The following is a 19,919-nucleotide window of genomic DNA, read 5'->3' as shown; positions in this document are numbered from 1 at the left end:
GCACCATGACTTTATATTATACCGTACATTATTTCTGTTAGGTGACAAGACAATTTGTCCAAGCAAAATCAGACCTTATCGTCCTAATTAAATAATTAAAAATTAAGCATGATCATGTTTTATTTTGATCAAATAAGCGTAATCTAGAGGCCTTTGCCTTTCATTTAAGCCACCTATGATACCAAATGATCAATTAGAAGTCATGTTATTATTTGTGGTTCCTAAAACTGGGATAGGTGACAAGAATTTGTCAGGTAGTGTATTTGTGACCCTGAACCATGTTGTATTAGTATATTTGTGGAAATTTGAAAGTTATTATTACACAAAATTATTCTTTTATGCCAAAAATCACTAGGATATTAACTAAAGACCATGTTCCACAATGATGTTTTCTACCAAAAACTCCTGCCAAAAATATATTAAAATGTAATTATTGATCAGTAATATGCATTGCTAAGAACTTAATTTGGACAACTATAAATAAGATTTTCTCAGTATGTTGATTTTTTGCATATACTGTGCCAAAAATATTATCCTATCCTTACAAATCATGCATCAGTGGAAAGCTTATTTATTCTTTCGCGCTCATTCATTCATTTTTGTTTAGGCTTAGTCCATTTATTAATCAGGGGTCGCAACATCGGAATGAACCGCCAACTTATCCAGAACGTTTTTACGCAGCAGATGCCCTTCCAGCCGCAACCCATCACTGGGAAACATCCATTCACATTAATTCACACACATACACTACGGAAAATTTAGCCTACCCAATTCACCTGTACCACATATCTTTGGACTTGTGGGGGAAACCGGAGCACCCGGAGGAAACCCACACGAACGCGGGGAGAACATGCAAACTCCACAACAGAAAAGCTAACTGACCCAGCTGAGGCTTGAACCAACAACCTTCTTGCTGTGAGGTGACAGCACTACCTACTGCGCCACCGTGTCGCCTTATTTAGCATTTATACTTTCTAAAAATTACCCTTTATGACTGGTTTTGTGATTTATATTTCATTTAATTTTATTATTTTATATTATATTAGCATCATATTAGATGTCTGCACTGATATAATCTGAGAGGGCCTGAAGTCACATGTTTACTAGATTTGACCTTCAGCTTTACTTTCCACTACAGCTTCATGCATGAACTCCTTTCGTCATGCAGCTTGTGTGTGTTTTAATCTGGTTAAGTAATTGAATCGTTTGTAAAGCCAGGTCGTTTCCTTGCTGCTAATTCCTGTGACCTTTCAGAGACGTTATAAGAGTTTCCCACCCTTCCCTGGCATTCGCACAACCTTGCACGCTCTTTAATCCACAAAGGAATGTGCCGGTGTCTTTCCTCAAACTCCTAATCTAATTACTGTTTTATGCAGGAGTTGCAGTCATGTGCAGGTTCTGTTTTATATCCATCTACTGATACATGCTGTATAACACACTATGGCTTTGAAAACCAAATGTGTATATGAACCCACACAGAAACAGCTGAAGGAGTTCAGAGATGTGCCATCCATAGTATAAACTGTGATGAGCTGATATAAACATCACTGTCCAAATATAGCAAGGTCATGAGCATTGTGTTTGTTTGATTTTTACCCCACACAATGAAGGACTCTATTTAGCCGTATATATGCACATTAAAACCTGTCAATTTTAAGCTTTTTTTTTTGGCTCACTTTTGCAGTTTGTGTCTATATATTTCGATTACAATAGATATTTTTATACAAGGCTGCTTTCTCAATAGTTTTTTTTCTTTTGCACTGAGCTATAAACCTCCACCATAACAGTACAAGTATTTGGGTACTGTTTTAGATAATAAATTGTCCTTTTCTGTTAAATAATAAAATTATGTGTAAGAAGGGGCTGCAAAAATTGTACTGCTTACAGAAATAAGATCATTAAATATAGATAAATCACTCATGTGCATGTTTTACAGTTCATACATTCACTCACTGTTACAAGGTTCATACACATTTTTACTACTAAAGTTCAATGACTTTTCCTGGACTTTCAAGTAAATTTTCATGACCTTATGTTTCATGTAATGTCTATGTATACATGTTAAATAATAAGAAAAATAATGCATGTTCGAAATTATTACAGCATATCATAAAATATGCAACATTTAGTTTAAATGAATCTTTATATCTATGTAAATTTTATTTAGATAATGCTAATAACACAACACTAATAACGTAAGAGGATGCGTTTGACCATGGAAAAAAAGAAGTAAAGACAACTAACTTATAACTATAATAAGGTTAAATTTTTATATATTTTATAAATATAAATATTTTATTATTATATTTTAATCATACTAATTTCCATGACTTTTCCAAAACTTTTGGGGTTGAAAATTTCCATGACTTTTCCAGGTTTTTCATGACCGTATGAACCCTGCTGTTATCTTTTCCTTGCTTTGTTGGTTTAATTGTTTAAGTGTGGAAAATAAGAGTTATTTGGAGACATTTGACTATGGCTCAGGTGTACCATAGACAAGTTTTGAGTAAAGCTCAGAGTATTTTGTCAGATGATTCTCATCCCACAAGTTTTTTCTTCTCCCTTTTGGTATTCGATACTGAACTTCTATTAGTAAAGCAAATCTGTTCAAACATTCCTTTGTCCCCACAGCTGTAAAGTTTTGAAATTTAGGGTAGATTTTTATTGTAAAATGTGTTTTTGTGTATTATGTGTGGCATGCTTATTCTGCAACCAAATTGCCTTTGGGAAATGAATAAAGACTGACTGACCGACCGACTGACTGACTGACTGACTGACTGACTGACTGACTGACTGACTGACTGATTGACTGACTGACTGACTTCGGCAGCACTTGCATTCATATTTATATTCTGAAGGTTTTGCAAAAGGATTTGTCCGTGTGTAATTTGCCTGAATATACTAATTTACAATTATTTATTTAGCAGTTGCCTTTTATCAAAAGTAGCTTACGAATGTGGGTAATAGAAGCAAGTGAAATCAGCAGAGGAGCATTTGATAAATGATTTTATATTTCTAAAAATTTAGTTTTTTATTATTTATTGATTAAGCGATTCCCTTTGTGAAAACTTTTTATATTATAAATGTATGCAAATTAGCACATATTTCATTACTTAATGCCTTATTTGTATAGTTAAAAATACTTGTAAGTACTGTATGATGATTAATAATTTGTTTTTTTAATGTAATAATAAGCAAAAATAGGCAGATTGCCTTACATGGATATTGAAATCTTATATAAATAATTGGTATAGGAAATCAAGAATGCATCTCCACCCCACTATCCCTCGAGGTTTCCATTGTAGCCATTGATGGTAGCTGGCGTTCATTGAAAATTCAGTGAAAGCTGTTTGTCAGAACTCCAGATCAGTGCAGCTGCCAGAAGGGGGCAGGTCTATGCTATACATGGCTTGCATCAAAGGGCTTTACACTTGGTGCATTGACATCTAGCCCAGAATGCAGTTCTAAATGCAGCTTTAGAGGTCAAATTTTTAACCAGGACTGATAATAAGTTAAGTTTGGAAGGTTAAACTTTCACAAATATCAAGTGGAACTGTATTCAGGCCTGAATGAAGAAGAAATGCATAGAATAACCGTAACTACCTTTTAAAAAACAGCATCCAAACAAAAGTGTTGTGACTACTTTGAAATAGTCTAGTGATTTTTTTTCTTCATGCAAAACAAAGGTTTGTGTATCAGTTAGCCACACAACTGATTAAATTAGTTTTATTTACATACATGCTAATTTAATTATTATTATAAGCATGTATTTATATAGATTTTATTTTCTTCATATTTTTTATTTGGTCATTTTTGTACTCTGACTTAAATTTGAATAATTATTTATTAAGTTTTCATACAAGGTTTACATTTTATTTCAGCTTTATTGTGGTCACTGAAGCATATTCTAATATATATAGTATTATTCTTTCTTTTTGGTTTAAAAATTACACCACCATTTGGGATTGAGCATAGTACTGCAGTGCTGAGCATAGCTGCATATTTGCTTACATTATCATGTGTTCAACAGACGACCGAAGATGACACGCAGCTAAAGAACGACGTGAGACGTATAGAAGAGGAGAGGATCCAGGTCCTCAACAATATGGAAGAACTGGAGCTGAAGATCAAAGACCTGGACAACCAGATGGAGGAGTCCATCAGAGAGGTATACAGTAGAACAGTAGTGGGAGTAAAACAAAAAGAGTGTCTTTGTGGAGGAGTTGAGCATGTGCTAAAGTAATCAGGAGTCCTGATGAGGACCACAGTTAGACAAGGAAAACTGACCTGCCAAGACTTAATCCGTTTTACTTCAAGCCCCACTTTCTGTTTTTCCCTTTTAAATGACATGCCTCATTCCTCATTAGATTTCAGTATTTGCTCCTCCATCTATTTCTCCTCCATTGTAATTCACTTTCCAATTGTTCTTTTCTTTCCATCATGTTGTGGTGATGTTTGAACGCACGCTAGAATCAGTGTTTAAAGAAATAGTAAACTGTTTGAGTTGGTACTGAATTAGTGAACTATGACTATTAATAAAACAAAAAGTTCCATATAGTATGGGAATATGGGTAGTGTGAAAGTGGTCATACAGTGACCCCCTTTGAATTATCTTTCTTTTTTAAATATTTCACAAATGATGTTTTACAGAGCAAAGAAATTTTCACAGTATGTCTGATAATATTTTTGCTCTTGGAAAAAGTCTTATTTGTTTTATTTTGGCTAGAATAAAATCCGCTTTTTATTTTTATAAAAACTATTTTAAGATCAATATTATTAGCCCCTTTAAGCTATATGGTTTTTTGATAGTCTACAGAACAAACCATTGTTATATAATAACTTGCCTAATTACCCAAACCTGCCTAGTTAACCTATTTAACCTAGTTAAACCTTTAAATGTTGTAAAGAAGTATCTTGATAAATATCTAGTCAAATATTATTTACTGTCATCATGGCAAAGATAATATAAATCAGTGATTAGAAATTAATTATTGAAACTATTATGATGATAAATGTGTTGAAAAAAAATCTTCACTCTGTTTAACACAAATTGTCAAAAAAATAAACATGGGGGCTAATAATTCTGACTTCAACTGTATGTGTGATATGCGGTTACTGTCATGCAAGTTGCACTGCTTTTACTGGCACTTACCAGTCCTCGCATATGGCCTCAAAATATAACAGTCTGTCTATAAAATGTGTGATACAGAATCTTAATGAAGTAGTCAGTCTTTCTGAAACTTTTCATGTATTTATTTAAATACTAAATATTCACACATGCTGCTGTTTTGATTCCTGTTTTTTAACCATATTATCAGGAAGTATGCAGCAAATGTACTCTTGTATTCTTGTAAGTTAGCGGTGCAGAATTGTAGAATTTATTATTATAAATGAAAGTCATATGTAAGCCAAGACTGCAAAAGATCTGATAAAGTATCTTTAGGAAAGAAAGTCATCAAAGAACGTGTATTTGGTGACCTCTTTTGGCAAACAGGCCCTAAATTAATTAGTTTAATAATTAAAAGCTTAAGTTCTGTACAAAAAATTGAATGGTGTCTTGAGACTCCCGCACTTCTTTTTTATAGTTTTTCCTGCTTACAGTAGGCTTGTCACAATAAACAGTATTTTAATGCGCAATACATGGACATGTAGAGTCAAGTCATCTTTATATCTATAGCACTTATAGACAATGTGAAGTACCAAAGCACTGAAGAGCAAACAACTGGCTTGCTTAGTTGAGGTCGGTGGAGTTGCTCTTCAGAGGTAACAATGGCAAGGAACCATAACTCCACATGGAAATCAAAACTTCACATGGCCTTAATAATGTTTGGTGTTGCAATATATATATCACACATCTTGTTTATATGTCAGCAAAATATTAGCTGGTTGCATCGCCTCTGTCACCGCATCTAATCTCTATTGCAGGTGTCAGCAAGATCTGGTTTAGCTGCAGTCCACTTCCATAAAATCGCAAATAATGTTAATGCCATTTCCTTTTTTATGATATTACAGGACAGAAAAAGATTGTGTCCCTTGAAAGTGTTTGTGCCTATAATGTCATTATTATTCTGCTGTCATAATTATATATATATATAGTATAGAGCAGGGATGGGCAAACTTGATCCTCAAGGACCGGTGTCCCTGCAGAGTTCTGTTCCAACACTAGTCAAACACACCTGAACAAGCTAATCAATGTCTTCAAGATCACTAGAATCTATAAGCAGGAGTGTTTGATTAGAGTAGGAGCTAAACTGTGCAGGACACCGGCCCTCCAGGACCGAGTTTGCCCACCCCTGGTATAGCGTGTCAGAAAATGGTCAAAAAATGATCTCGCTATATCTCTGACAATATAATGCATGACTAAAATTATTTATTGTTGCAGGAATATTCTAGCTTTCAATCTGTTTTTGAATATAACACAAAGTCCTGAACGTGTTCTTTGCAGTTAGAAATAGTTAAGATGACCCAAAGCTCAAGTGAAAGCTATAGCTAAAGTGGGCCTCAAAGTAGAAACTCCCGTCTCTTGATTAATGATTCGCAGGTAAGTTAGTCTTTAGCCAGTAGTTCCTGCGAGGTCAGTTGTTCCATTACTAGAACATTCAACAAACCCGCACTGTCAGTGATGAGTTCAAGTTTTATAAGGTTGAGATTTTATGGGCTCAGAATGTGGGCCTCCTTTTTATATGTGTGAAATGAGGCTCCATCTTGGTGGTCCAGAATGTAGTGGTATTACATCACTGTTTGCTGTGAAATCATTGACGTTGTTGCAGCATTAAAAATCAGTGACTTCAATGACTGATTTTTTTAAGGATAATTGATGTTTTTTATATGTTTGAAATGTTTGAAATGTTGAAATGTTTGAAATGTTGAAATGTTTGAAATGTTGAAATGTTTGAAATGTTTGAAATGTTAAAATTAAATATATATTTGTGTGTGTTTAGTTGGAAGTGGAGCGGGCTCTGCTGGAAGGCGAGCAGGATTCGGAGATGGCTCAGCTGCAGCAGGAAAAAGACACTCTGGAGCAGCTTAAAGAAAAGATGGCCGAAATCGAAAACAAAGCACAGACAGACAAATCTCAGGTATGTAGCCATGTATTTTCAGGGTTAGTTAGCAGTTATCTAAATGAAGCAATGCTACACTGTAAAAATATATGTGATATGATGAAAGATGATAAGTTAATCAAGTGTCAACTATGTTATGCAAAGCTTAACTTAATATGTTTAGTCAGTTTGATTGATATAAGTTGAGAGGACTTGAAATGTTAATTTAATTCAACTGAAAAAATAAAGCTGCAAGAATATCCTGAACTCAAATGCACTCTGCTAAACATTTGGTGGTGATTAGGTACATTAGGTAGATTATTCAAACAAATAAATCGCTTTGTTGGTTTGTGGTCTGTAAGATTTATTTTGAAAGGTATTAATAATTTATTCAGAAAGGATGCTTTCAATTGATTGAAGTCAACGCAAGGATGGTTGCAAAACATTCATTACTCCAAATGAATGCTTTAAGCAAACTTTCTGTTCATCAATAAATGTGTCCGCAGAAATGTTAGTCATTTAATAATGTTTTAATATTTAGAAATGGTTCCTGAGCACCAGATCACCATATTCAAATTTGTTTCAGAAGGGTCATTCATTCATTTTCTTTTCGGCTTAATCCCTTAACCAATCCGGGGTCACCACAGCGGAATGAACCTTCAACTCATCCAGCACGTTTTGGTTTTTTTTATGCAGCGGATGCCCTTCAGCTGCAACCCATCACTAGGAAACATCCATTCACACTCATTCACACACATACACTATGGACAATTTAGCTTACATGCAAACTCCACACAGAAATGCCAACTGAGCCAGCCGAGGCTCGAACCAGCGACATTCTTGCTTGGAGGTGACAGCACATCTACTGCGCCACCTCGTCGCCCTCTGAAGGGTCATGTGACAGTAATATTGCTGAAATGTCACCTTTTAATCACAGGAAAAAATATCATTTTAAAATAATAACGCGGAAAACAGTTATTTTACATTTTAATAATATTTTATCATTTTTACATCAAAGAAGTGCAACATTAATGTGCATAAGAAAATTTTAATATCTTGCTGATCCCAGACTTTTAAAAATGTGTGTACATTAGCAAATTAAATCTACAATTTATAGGAACAAGTCTCTGATTCTATTGGAGCCTTTGCAAAGCGTTTTGCAGTCATTATTGACTCTATTATAGACTTAACATGTTTTAATGTGCATCCGGAAAATATTTGTATCGCTTTACTTTTTCGACATTTTATATATATATATATATATATATATATATATATAGTTGAAGTCAGAATTATTAGCCCCCCTGAATTATTAGTTTATTTTTTTCCTCAATTTCTGTTTAATGGAGAAAAGATTTATTTAACAGGTTTATAATCATAATAGTTTTAATAACTCATTTCTAATAACTGATTTATTTTATCTTTGCCATGATGACAATAAATATTATTTTACTAGATATTTTTCAAGACACTTCTTTACAGCTTAAAGTCACATTTAAAGACTTAACTAGGTTAATTAGGTGAACTAGGCAGGTTAGGGTAATTAGGCAAGTTATTGTATAATAAAGGTTTGTTCTGTGGACTATCAAAAAAAAATTGGCTTAAAGGGGCTAATAATTTTGTTCTCAAAATGGTGTTTAAACATTTTTCAACTGCTTTAATTCTAGCCAAATAAAACAAATAAGAATTTCTCCAGAAGGAAAAATAATCAGACATACTGTGAAAATTTCCTTGCTCTATTAAACATCATTTGGGAAATATTTAAAAAAGAAAAAAAAATCAAAGGGGGGCTAATAATTCTCACTTCAACTGTGTGTGTGTATATATATATATATATATATATATATATATATATATATATATATATATATATATATATATATATATATATATATATATATATGTATATGTATATGTTTGTGAATGCTAGTTTAAGTTTTTTTTTTTTTTGGAGCTATGGTTTAAAAGTACCACTGTTTACAAATTTTGACATAATATTTCCTTAATTTCACCACACACACACCAACATTTGTACTTTCTGGCAGCCTCTCAATCTGTGTCATGGCTGGTAATCCTGGTCCTGCTCTAAATACACCTCTGCTAAAGCGAGTGACACCACACACTGTGTTGATGCAAGGCATTTGTAAGCTACAGTAGGAGGTGGTGGAAACCCTGGCACCTGCATATCAAGTTTAGACTAATTTCCGGATCATTCCATTTAGCCTGGCAGCTGTAGAGACACTGGAGATAGCAAGCTTCTAGCAGAGAGTCCAACAGTTGTGGTCCTTGTGGAGGATGCATTTGTTCACTTATGAAGTATTTAGATAATGAAACAATGCAAAAGTCAGATTGTGGAAGTTAAAACCCCATTCATAAGAAACTAGATTTCTAAGACAAGATGTACTGTGAACTACAAAATTGCTGATCCTCTGATTATGATACACAGCAGCATCATGGGTAATGTAGTTTTGCACCATGAATGCTGCTGTATATCATTATGAGAAAGTCAAAGAACATCATTTATTTAGTCTCGCTGGGTTTTTTTGATTCTTTGATATTGTATATAGATGCATGTCATGATTAACTTGTTAGTATAGACAAGATTAAGAGTTTTGAAAGAGCAGTTTTGCATGTCTCCTTCTATTTCATATGCCATCTTAATGGGATCGTAATTGTTTTCCTTATGGTTAAATACACAATTCATGACGTTATTAAATACCTTTTTTTTATTGATATGGGAAAAATTTATGGAAATATTACCACTGAAATAACACCACTGAAAAAGTGTGTGTGCATTAATAAATTTTACACTTATACCATAACCTTACCATGAACCATCTACAGTTGGACAATATTACTTGATGCAATTACTAGTACTTGTAATAATTTAATAATTGAACAATGATGTCCGATAACAGATTTAATGCATTTTTAAATGCAAGTTTTGGGCTATTTTCATAGATGTGTTAAGTTCACTTTGAATTGATTACTAAGGTATTTTCTGCTCGTCTGTATATTAAAGTCTGCATCAACCGGAAGCTGCAACCATTTTTTTTTTCTTATTGTGATGCATTCCCTAGAGAAATGGAATATTAAATAAGAAAATATTTTCTACTGCAAGCTTATTGGATGTAGTAAAGGGTTTCAGGAAAGTTATTACAACCTAACAGACACCTTCTCCTCACCGGGCGAGGAGGGTAAATCTTGGATCTTATTCTTGAAACAAAAACTGAACAATAAAAAGGTGTGAAGCACCAAAAGTGGCCCATTGGAATTGTTATTATTATTATTATTATTTTGGCCAAATTCTGACGAGGGAAAATTAAATGTGCTGGCCAGTTTGTTATTTGCCTAATAAATGACAATAGGCTACTGTTTTTAATTTAAAACTATTCCTATTCTTTTCTAATGTTATACGATGTCAGAAATGTGTTTTTTTTTAAATAAGTTTTATTTTTCACATTTCTTTATACTAACTCTTTTGGAAATATATTTGCTACATCAAAAAGTGTGGTTATGATGACCACCCGACAAGCTAATTCAGCTAAAAATAGTGCTTAAAATGTCACTAAAATGCAGTATTTAAATCTCATAATTAAATAGAAAATGAGGGGTATAACTGCAAAAAGGTCCACTTTTAAGAATAAAGAATCACCTCTTTTACCAGACCACGGGCCTGGGTTATAATCTGGGAATTTAACTGAAACAACAGAAAGTACATTTTCAGATTTTTAAATTTAAAATACAAGGGCAAACTATTATTTTTCTTAATGATATGCACCGATTGTTCACCACAAAACTAGCAATGTGAGCTAACCAAATGATATGGTTAGTTTCGATTTCATTTGTACTTTAACATCATCAAGTTACCCTAAACAATAATTTTCCTGCATTTTCCATATCCTCCACTTAATTGAGCACCTCCACACATCCATCATTCCCCTGTTGTGTTGTTTCTGACTGTGTGCAGTAACTAATCCACCCCACCCCACCCGCCCTGGCACTAACCCATCTCTCCTCTCCTCTCTCCCTGCATCCACTGCGCGTGCGTGCAGGACAAAGCCAAGCTAGATGCGGAGCGCGTAAAGTTAGAGCGACTGGCCAATTTGCTTGCAGAGCTGAAGACTCAGTTGGACACCTGCCCTGAAGCCTTGAAAGAGCAACTTCAGCTGCAGCTCTGCAGGGTCAGTACTCACCCACAGCCTTCATCCTCCTCTTCCTCATAACCGGCTCCTTCTCCTTTTCATCACTGCTGCTTGCTTGACTTGCAGGACAGACGTTTAGGCTGTTTTTCCCCTTTCGCACATGGCATGTGCTTCCTGTATGTGAAGGAATGCATTGCATGAGATTTTTATGATATTAAAATATTGTTTCTGGCACTAATTGGTAATGAATGGGTCATATTTCACTCCAAAAATCATAAGAGAAAACTGATTATATTTTTAAATCAAATTGAAACGTCTAGTTTAGAATACAGTAACAAACCAAATGTACAATTTATTATACATAAATCACTGATCAAATACTATTATTGATTCTGTCATAGAATCTAGCATTGTATACAGTTTCTATTGTACATTTATATGTTCACGTTTTTGCTCTCACTCTAATTAAAATCCTCAGTTTTTTTTTTTTTTTTTTTTTTTTTGCAAAATAAAAGACAAGTTATAGAGAGGTTTTAAAAAAGACACTTTAAAACAGTGGTGCCCAAACTTTTTCCTTTTTCCAAAAAGCAAACCTGATAAAGGCCTGTGTGCCCTAAATATATAGCAAACCATATATATTAAATTTGTCATGGTAATTTTGCAATTAATTCGGTAATATTTTAAAATATCTGGAAAACGTTGCTTTAAATCAAATTAACTAATGTAGTATCATATTTACCATTTTATGTTAACGTTTTATTACAGTAAAAACATAAACCATTTATAACACAATAGAGTTCAATGCTGAATACACTCTTCCAGCTGCTCCTGCCTTTACCTTAATTTGATCGCAGATGTCTTGTGCATTGTCCTCTTTGTCAAGTGAGAGTATTTCCATTTTAAAGTTTCCATTTTAAAATGGTCTGATTCATTTACAACATTTATTTGGTTCATTTAATTTTAGTTGCCTTATTCGTAGCTCAGCAATGAAACAAAGACAAAACAGGTTGTTAAATTTGGAATGATGATCTTTGTCAAATTCTCTCCAACCACCTCCACATCATTCTCCCTCTCTTTTCAGAAGGGATAACAGGCCAAATCAAAGGTTACCATAGGCCAACTTTGGCCCGCGGACCCTACTTTGGGCATCTCTGCTTTAAAATATCTATTAAGTTTACAGTACAAATAAAATTGACAAAGAAATCCAGTTATAACAATAAAACAAGAAAATAGAAATTTTGCATTCACATTAGTGAATTTAATTATTGTTTTCAACTTAAAGAAACTAAATTATAGTATATACAGTTGAAGTCAGAATTATTAGCCCCCCTGAATTATTAGCCACCCAGTTTATTTTTTAGAGAAGATTTTTTCAACACATTTCTAAATATAATAGTTTTAATAACTCATCTCTAGTAACTGATTTATTTTATCTTTGCCATGATGACAGTAAATAATATTTGACTAGATATTTGTCAAGACACTTCTATACAGCTTAAAGTGACATTTAAAGGCTTAACTAGGTTAATTAGGTTAACTATGCAGGTAAGGGTCATTAGGCAAGTTGTTTTATTTAAAAAATCTCTCCCTTAAACAGAAATTAGGGAAAAAATAAACAGGTGTTCTAATAATTCTATATATTCAAATTATTTTATATTTCAAAATAAAAGTTTTCTGCATTACAATAGTGACAGACTGTGTAAGGTTGAATTCTACAAAAATATAACTAAATAAATAATTATTCACATTTTATTTTTTTGCGATTCACCCTGATAGGCTGGTGAACAATCCCTGGTGGTGGTCACACGAGCTGTAAATTAAGTTTGGGAAGTTATTTAAAGCTGGCAGGCATTGAATGAATGTATGGAGTGTAGTGGCCGTCTCAACAACATGTAATGGCTGCAGAGGTTCTTCATGTAGGTCTAGAAGGTCGTGTTATGCGAGTGTTGACTTGATTGATCTCTAAAGGTCAATGGTGACAGGTGAAAGTTGTGGCATGTGGTGGCTGAAGGCATGTTTATAGCAGTGACTGTGGTTGGCCTGTTTCCGGTGGGGTGAAACTTTAACCCTGGTGTCTCCATCCCTCGGGAGGCCAGTGGAACAGGGGGGATTTGTTTTGAGCTCTTGCTGGTTTTTTTTTGAAGCTGCTTGAACTGTAGGAGTATGACGACTTAATTTCCTCTCCACTTTGAAGATACAGATCTTGCACTCATTAAGACCATCATGTTTCTCGTGTATCAGGATGCAGAGACGCTGGAGGTGGAGACCAAGCGTTTTGAAGACCTCGAGTTTCAGCAGTTGGAGCGCGAGAGTCGTCAGGACGAGGAGAAAGAGTCTCAAACTCAACACATTCTTAGGGAGATCGCAGAATACCAGCGCAGCACTGTCACACGCAAGGTGAGTTTCTTCAATGTTTGTTCACGATTCTTTTGGTACGCAAGTCATCCTGGAAAATTTAACTTAGTGATGCACAAAATATCCGAGACTATATCAGTATTATGTTTAACCGGTAAATGTTATTTTTAATGTTAACGGTGTTAACCTTTTAGGAAAATATAGCATTGGCAAATAATTGATGAATTATTTGCACTGGCTGATCAGATTCAGATGCATGCTAACAGCCATAAATGAGATGGACAATTTAAAAGAGTTTATGCTAGACAAAATGTGAGCAATGTGCTTGTGACAATCTGCTTGTTTGTGTTTTATTTTTGCAATCAGGCTGAGAAAGATTTGTATTTATCAGATAATAAATTAGTTATTATCTTCCAAATAAAAGATGTATCAGTACCGAGCAAAATTTCTAGTATTTTTCCATATGTGATCCAGATTTTTTTTTTTCCTGATAGTGTGACTAGCAAAAAAAACACATGGATTTTTTTATCTTATTTTGGGGATTTAGATAAAAAGGTGTAACCTCTTAACTATCACCAAACTTTTAAGTTCAAACAAATATATGATTCTGATATATGGATTTAATATATCGTTGTCTAGATAAGTTCAGGTTTAGAAAAAAAAGGGTCAGACTTTTTGCCTTTTGACACAGGTTAGAAAACTGGTTCACATTTTTTTAAATGTGGCAAATATCAGATTCCAGTGTGATCTGATCATGGTCCTCAACTGATCCATATGTAGGGCTGTGTGATTAATTGAAATTGAATCACAATCGTGATTGAAAACGTTGAAAATAGCTAATCGCAAGAGGCTGCAATATGAAATATAAATGTATTTTTTAATTGGGAGTTGCCCAGAGCAAATGCGTGACTGCTGTCTGTGTGTGATAGTTTTACTAGCCAATTGAGTGAGCACACGTTCGTTCTGCTCAATCAGAAATGCTCAACCAAACTATGCAGAAAGCCCACAATAAAACAAACAAACAGGAAAAACACAGACAAGTGGTCTGCCGCTTCAAAAGCATTAATAGATGAATTCATATCAAAGAAAAACAGCATGTCGGTAATATGGGAATATTTTGGTTTCAAAGGAACAGACAACGAACAAAAACAGGTCATTTGTAAGAATTGTTGCCACAGCATGAGAAAATACAACAACCATTCTTAAAAAAGCACCACCGGTGACTATATGAGGAGCATCTTGCTAAAAACTCAACTGAAAGTATTGCTAGTGACACTCAATCTAGTGGCAAACAACAGCAAAGTACAATTTCAGAGTTGTTTAGCCATGTTAGTTTGCTGAATGTTCTGTATTTTTATATATATGTATATATATATTTTTTTTTATTCAATATTATTTTGGTTTGTATAATAAGCTACACACTCTCCCTAATTGGAGTACAACTTGTTTACAGAAAGTTTACAGAAAGGTAAGGTTTTATTTCTAAATATTTAAAAACAAATTTGAATATATGTTTGAGTAAGTTAATATCTTTTCAGTTCCTTTTTTTAACTAACACTTGCTGCATTTTAGCAGTAATAAGCTACGATACAGATTATTGAGCTAAAGCTAGACTATAAAATCAAATCGCAAATTAAATTGAAATTGCAATATCTGTCAAAAAAATTGCAAATGGAAATTCTCCCCAAATCGCACAGCCCTATACCCACATGCCAAAAAAAAACATTAAAATGTGTTGTAACATTTGTCAACGAGTAAAATTGTCACATTGTCATACTAAAGTAAATTCAGAGGCCACTGATGTCAGTGTTTATACTTGTATGTATTTAAGGTAATGATGTGCCACAGAAGCCAGCTAATTTTTGAGCAGGCAGTAAGGTGGACAACGATGCAACATTTTCAAATATTTCGAGTACAACTCCTTAAGTGTAGTTTAGAAAAAGCCATAATACTTATACCACCTCCCTTTCCCTCAACTGACTTCACACAGTATGCAACATGTCATATTCACTAAGTATTAAAAATCTGTAGATACGCAGGACATTATGGTACGAATTGTGTAAAAACAATCAAAATATATACTGAATTTAATCCCTATTGTTCTGCAGTCTGCAAGCAGCCTCAGACACCATTAGTTCTTTGGTCATTAAAGAAGACCTGTTATGCCCCTTTTTACAAAATGTAAAATAAGTCTCTGATGTCCTTAGAGTGTGTGTGTGTGTGTGTGTGTGTGTGTGTGTGTGTGTGTGTGTGTGTGTGTGTGTGTGTGTGTGTGTGTGTGTGTGTGTGTGTGTGTGTTCAGCTCAAAATACCACACAAATAACGATTAATAACTCTGCTTGAATGCAAATTGTGCTGTTTTGGTGACTGTCGCTTTAAAATGAAATGAGATTGTGCAGAGCTACAAATGCCTATGTGTCAGCATAGTGGCAGATTCAGAAACAAGACTAACATCCTATGCAAATGAGGGAAAGTTCGTCAATAATGCACAGAAATTTTACTCTGTGATGACATGTATAAAGGGAGAATGCCCATCAAAGTGATTCTGCAGACTGAAAAATGAGAAGGAAGATGAATTCAAAAGAAAATGAATAAATATTCACCATTAGGAGCTGTGTATATTCATACTCTGTTGCCCCACAAATGTGTTAAACCACTTATAAAATATATTTTTGCATAATAGATCCCCTTTAAGTGAATGACAATATCACTCTCTTTCTGCCTGTCCTCATCCTCTTTAATGCCAGAACACAAATCATCTTTAAATAAATGTACAAGTGCACTCCACTTCAGCAGCCTTCCTGTTTACTTCTGTTCGACAGTGTGCTGTGTGCAGTTTAGGATTAAAAGAAGTTCAATCTAGAATCAATTGAATGCATACTTTCTGAATAAAGTCAGTTTCAAGCTTTTTAAGTGTCTTTTATCATTCTAGTGAATGATGGTGAAGTTGTTTATTGCACTAAAAAGTAGCAAATGAGCAATATTTTCTGTCAAAAAATTAGTTTTAACATTCACAATATAAATTAAGCAAACTATATAAGCTTCTGTCATGAGTCTTTATATGACCCTTCTCAAAATTTATATTGTAAACACAATCATTCAAACACATCCATATGTTTGTCACCCTTAGGAGAAGCTCCTGGCTCTGAAGAAACAGTGCACCCAGATTTCCCAGCAAGCTCAGAGAGACAAGGACAGCTTTGTGAAGGAAAAGAACAATCTTCAGATGATGCTACAGCGAGTGAGTTCATACTAGTGGGCTTTTTTTTTGCAAACTTCATTGATGAAAGTATGTTCGGTGCTTCTGAACCATGACATTCCTTGTTTTCTTCCAGGAAAAGGAGAATCTTGTCAGTTTGGAGAAGAAATACTCCGAGCTCACTGGGTCATTGGGTTTCCCTGTCAATCCTATCAGTATGAAGGAGGTAAGCCTTAAAGGATTGGGTTTTCTCATTTTATTTAAAGCAAATCTGTCCTCTCTTGGACTACACATGCATTTTTGAGCACTTCAGTCATGTGTGGCAGCCCCAGAAGGTTACTGTAACACCACAAAGGGAACTACAGTAAATAAGGAAGTCTTCACTTTGATTGCTTTTTCCCCCCGTGTCCTCATCACGACCCTTGCAACCTGCTTGCAGAGGGTTGTTTGTATTTTCTCACTGTGGAAACGGGGTCTTTTCCCCTGTATTCCAGGACTGCTTCCAGTTGGCTGACGTGTGTCCACCTCATAGTGAATTTAGCCATGCCCACAAAACCCTTTCTCCACTTCCTGCTGATCTCCTGATGTTTTCTTCTCTTCTTTCCTCTCTGACTACCAAAAACGCTGAGGTAATGCATTAGTTGTGTGCATCCGGAATGCTGATTGTTGCTTTTTGCCTGCTTTTCAAGAACAACTACTAACATGTTGCTTCTCTCCGGGATTTTGAAAATAACATCCTAATTATTGCTCTTTCACTGCACCATTAATGCTTTACATTTCTTGAGAGTTTTTTTTATTTCCTTAAACATTAACTGTCATGAATTAATTAATTAATAATAATTAATAAATTATTTATTTATTTTATAAATTCATTTTATTTTAATAATTAGTTAAATCAAAAAGTTGATTGAATAAACCTGATTTGTCAAACATGACAAATAAAAACAATTATTATTTTGACCAATTTTGATTTTCTGAAAGAAAATAAAATCTATAAATATGAATATTTTTATTAAGAATTTGGAGGAAACAGTTGTATTAAAAATAACATCCAAATTAATCGTTTTTTTGTCAATGCTTTAAATTTCCTTTAGCATTAACTGTAATTAATCTATTAATCAATTACATGTGTTTATTTATTTTAATTTGTAATATTTAATTTAATTTCTTTATTTTTTTCATGTTATTTTTATTTTATTTGATCTTTTTGCATATCATTAATCATTTTAACCTACTTGAATATATGTCTTTTCCCTTTCCCCCTTACCTCTCCCCCTCTTTTCTGAATGGTTTGTTCCACAGGGCTATGTTACAGTCACTGAGCTCAATGAACTGTACTCTCAGCTGGGGGTTGATTCTTCCCCAAACCCTCTCCCTACCCAAGCCCAGTCCTCCCCTGACACCCCTGCCATGGGGACTGAGCCCAGTCCTGACCCCAGTCCTGCCGAGAGCACTGCCCCACCGGGAGAGGCTGAGGTGTGTGTGGTTTATGTGTGTTAGGAATTAAGCGTGTCCAGAATTTAGCTTATACATGGAAAGTACTGGAAATACTGGGTGTGAGGTCATGTTACATTGCTACTGTGGGATTTGTATTTTGTGATTTATTTGCATTATTTGCTTCCCTTTCTCTTTTTATTTCTTTAAAAAAGAGCTCATATCATTTTATTATACAATAATAATTATAATTTACTAGGCATACAGTCGGTATGTGTTTGATTAATAAAGATTTCCCCAAAATGTTTTATTTTGTCAATTTTCAAAAATTTTATATGGTAGAAAATGACACCTAAAAACAAAAAAGCAAATCTGCTGTTTTCAGAATTTATGTATATTTTTAAATCATTTTTCTCTTTCTCTAAAGACTAACATATAATATTTAATTACAATTAGATAAACACTCTACTAATTGAAATATTGAATATCTACTTGAAAATAATAACTGATAATTTAATCAGTTTAATAATATTTCAGTTTTCTAATATTATTAATAATATACTTATTTTAAAAAGTATTTAATTACTATAATAATTTATTAATTACAAAAAATGTAATTTTACTATATATTTTATTTGAAGACATGAAATTTTACTACTTAATCATAACTGTCACAATCACCAGCGATCTAACCCTCATAGATCGCTGGAGAACTTTCACTTTCACTTGGACTACAATTCTGCCACCGTATGAACTACAACTCTCTTCAGGCACCACATGCACACACCTGTCTCGGTACTCCATTAATTACACACTCACACAGCTAAGAGCTACCCAAAACTGATTACATGGACTATGTAAACAGCACACACACTCACAGACATTGCAGAGTCTTGTTGGCACATACCCTGTAACACTACTAAGCGTGTTTCTGTGTTTAATCTCTCTGTGTTTTGACCCTCGCCCACAGTGAAGGGGAAGCCCACAGAGATAAGGGCAAAGTCCATAACTTGAATTAGCGTGCCTCAAGAACCAACATGGAAAAGTATGTTTTTAAGTGGTTCATTTAGTAAATAAATAAAAAGGGTAATTATTACACAGCCTGGAAAATTGGTGATGTTAGCAATGTTCAAAAAATCTTGATGGATTCTTGACATTCCTTTTTGAGGGACTGATTACCTTGACGCTGAAGGACCAATAAAACTGCTGGATCCATTTTGTGGCTGAGTCTTATGTAACTATAGGATGCTGACAACTGAGGCGAGGATCCACGTGCTGTTAAATTAGGAAGTAGGTAGTATGCCAGGCAATGGTCAGGCACAGGAGCAAATGGGTACATACAAGACAATCCAGAATCAGGTCGAATGGCAGGCAGCAGACAACGCAAACAAAAGTACAAGGGAAGGGTCAAACACGGAGACAAAACAAGAGAAAACGCTTTGTGATGTTACAGGGTGAAAACCAACAAGACTCCGCTATGTATGTGAGTGTGTATGCTGTTTATATGGTCTATGTAATTAATCTTGAGTAGCTCAGATCTGTGTTTGTGTGTATTCAATGAAGAACCGAGGCAGGTGTGTGCGTGTTTTGCCTGAAGGTAGTTGTTGTTCATATGGTGGCAGAGTCCAATTGAAAGTGAATGTTCTCCAGCGATATATGAGGGTTAGAACGCTGGTGATTGTGACAATATTTATTGTACAAAATCAAGGCAAAATCAGTTTTTCATGATATGACTCTTTTTAAACT

The 19,919-nt window shown here is 34.3% G+C and overlaps 1 protein-coding gene and 1 long non-coding RNA gene across 27 annotated transcripts in view; one reads left to right on the top strand and one right to left on the bottom strand.

Moving 5' to 3' along the window:
• The window catches only part of LOC147831065 (uncharacterized), a 52,494-nt gene that overhangs the window by 10,347 nt on the left and 22,228 nt on the right, over positions 1 to 19,919 (bottom strand). Inside the window, exon 5 of one of the 2 annotated variants that reach the window (XR_015525067.1) lies at positions 11,237 to 11,359. This is a non-coding gene — a long non-coding RNA (uncharacterized LOC147831065). Of the gene's footprint in view, positions 1 to 11,236; positions 11,360 to 16,260; positions 17,417 to 19,919 lie in introns of those variants that run through there. The other variant, XR_015525070.1, reaches the window with a different exon arrangement.
• phldb2b (pleckstrin homology-like domain, family B, member 2b) overlaps positions 1 to 19,919 on the top strand; it is a 74,388-nt gene that overhangs the window by 39,621 nt on the left and 14,848 nt on the right. For 4 of the 25 annotated variants that reach the window (XM_087309603.1, XM_087309602.1, XM_087309615.1 and 1 more), the window contains 8 exons: positions 4,031 to 4,168; positions 6,942 to 7,079; positions 11,096 to 11,224; positions 13,427 to 13,582; positions 16,671 to 16,781; positions 16,876 to 16,965; positions 17,234 to 17,368; positions 18,042 to 18,215. In XM_087309603.1, the coding sequence (XP_087165729.1) occupies positions 4,031 to 4,168; positions 6,942 to 7,079; positions 11,096 to 11,224; positions 13,427 to 13,582; positions 16,671 to 16,781; positions 16,876 to 16,965; positions 17,234 to 17,368; positions 18,042 to 18,215 (1,071 nt within the window). Of the gene's footprint in view, positions 1 to 4,030; positions 4,780 to 6,941; positions 7,080 to 8,339; positions 8,804 to 11,095; positions 11,225 to 13,426; positions 13,583 to 16,670; positions 16,782 to 16,875; positions 16,966 to 17,233; positions 17,369 to 18,041; positions 18,216 to 19,919 lie in introns of those variants that run through there. The other 21 variants (XM_087309606.1, XM_087309604.1, XM_087309618.1 and 18 more) reach the window with 6 other exon arrangements.

The sequence above is a fragment of the Danio rerio genome, chromosome 24, assembly GCF_052040795.2.
Source record: "Danio rerio strain M-AB ecotype USA chromosome 24, GRCz13ab, whole genome shotgun sequence".
Classification (NCBI taxonomy): Eukaryota; Metazoa; Chordata; class Actinopteri; order Cypriniformes; family Danionidae; genus Danio; species Danio rerio.
The sequence above is the reverse complement of the archived record's forward strand: the minus strand, read 5'-3'. Positions and strand labels throughout refer to the sequence as shown.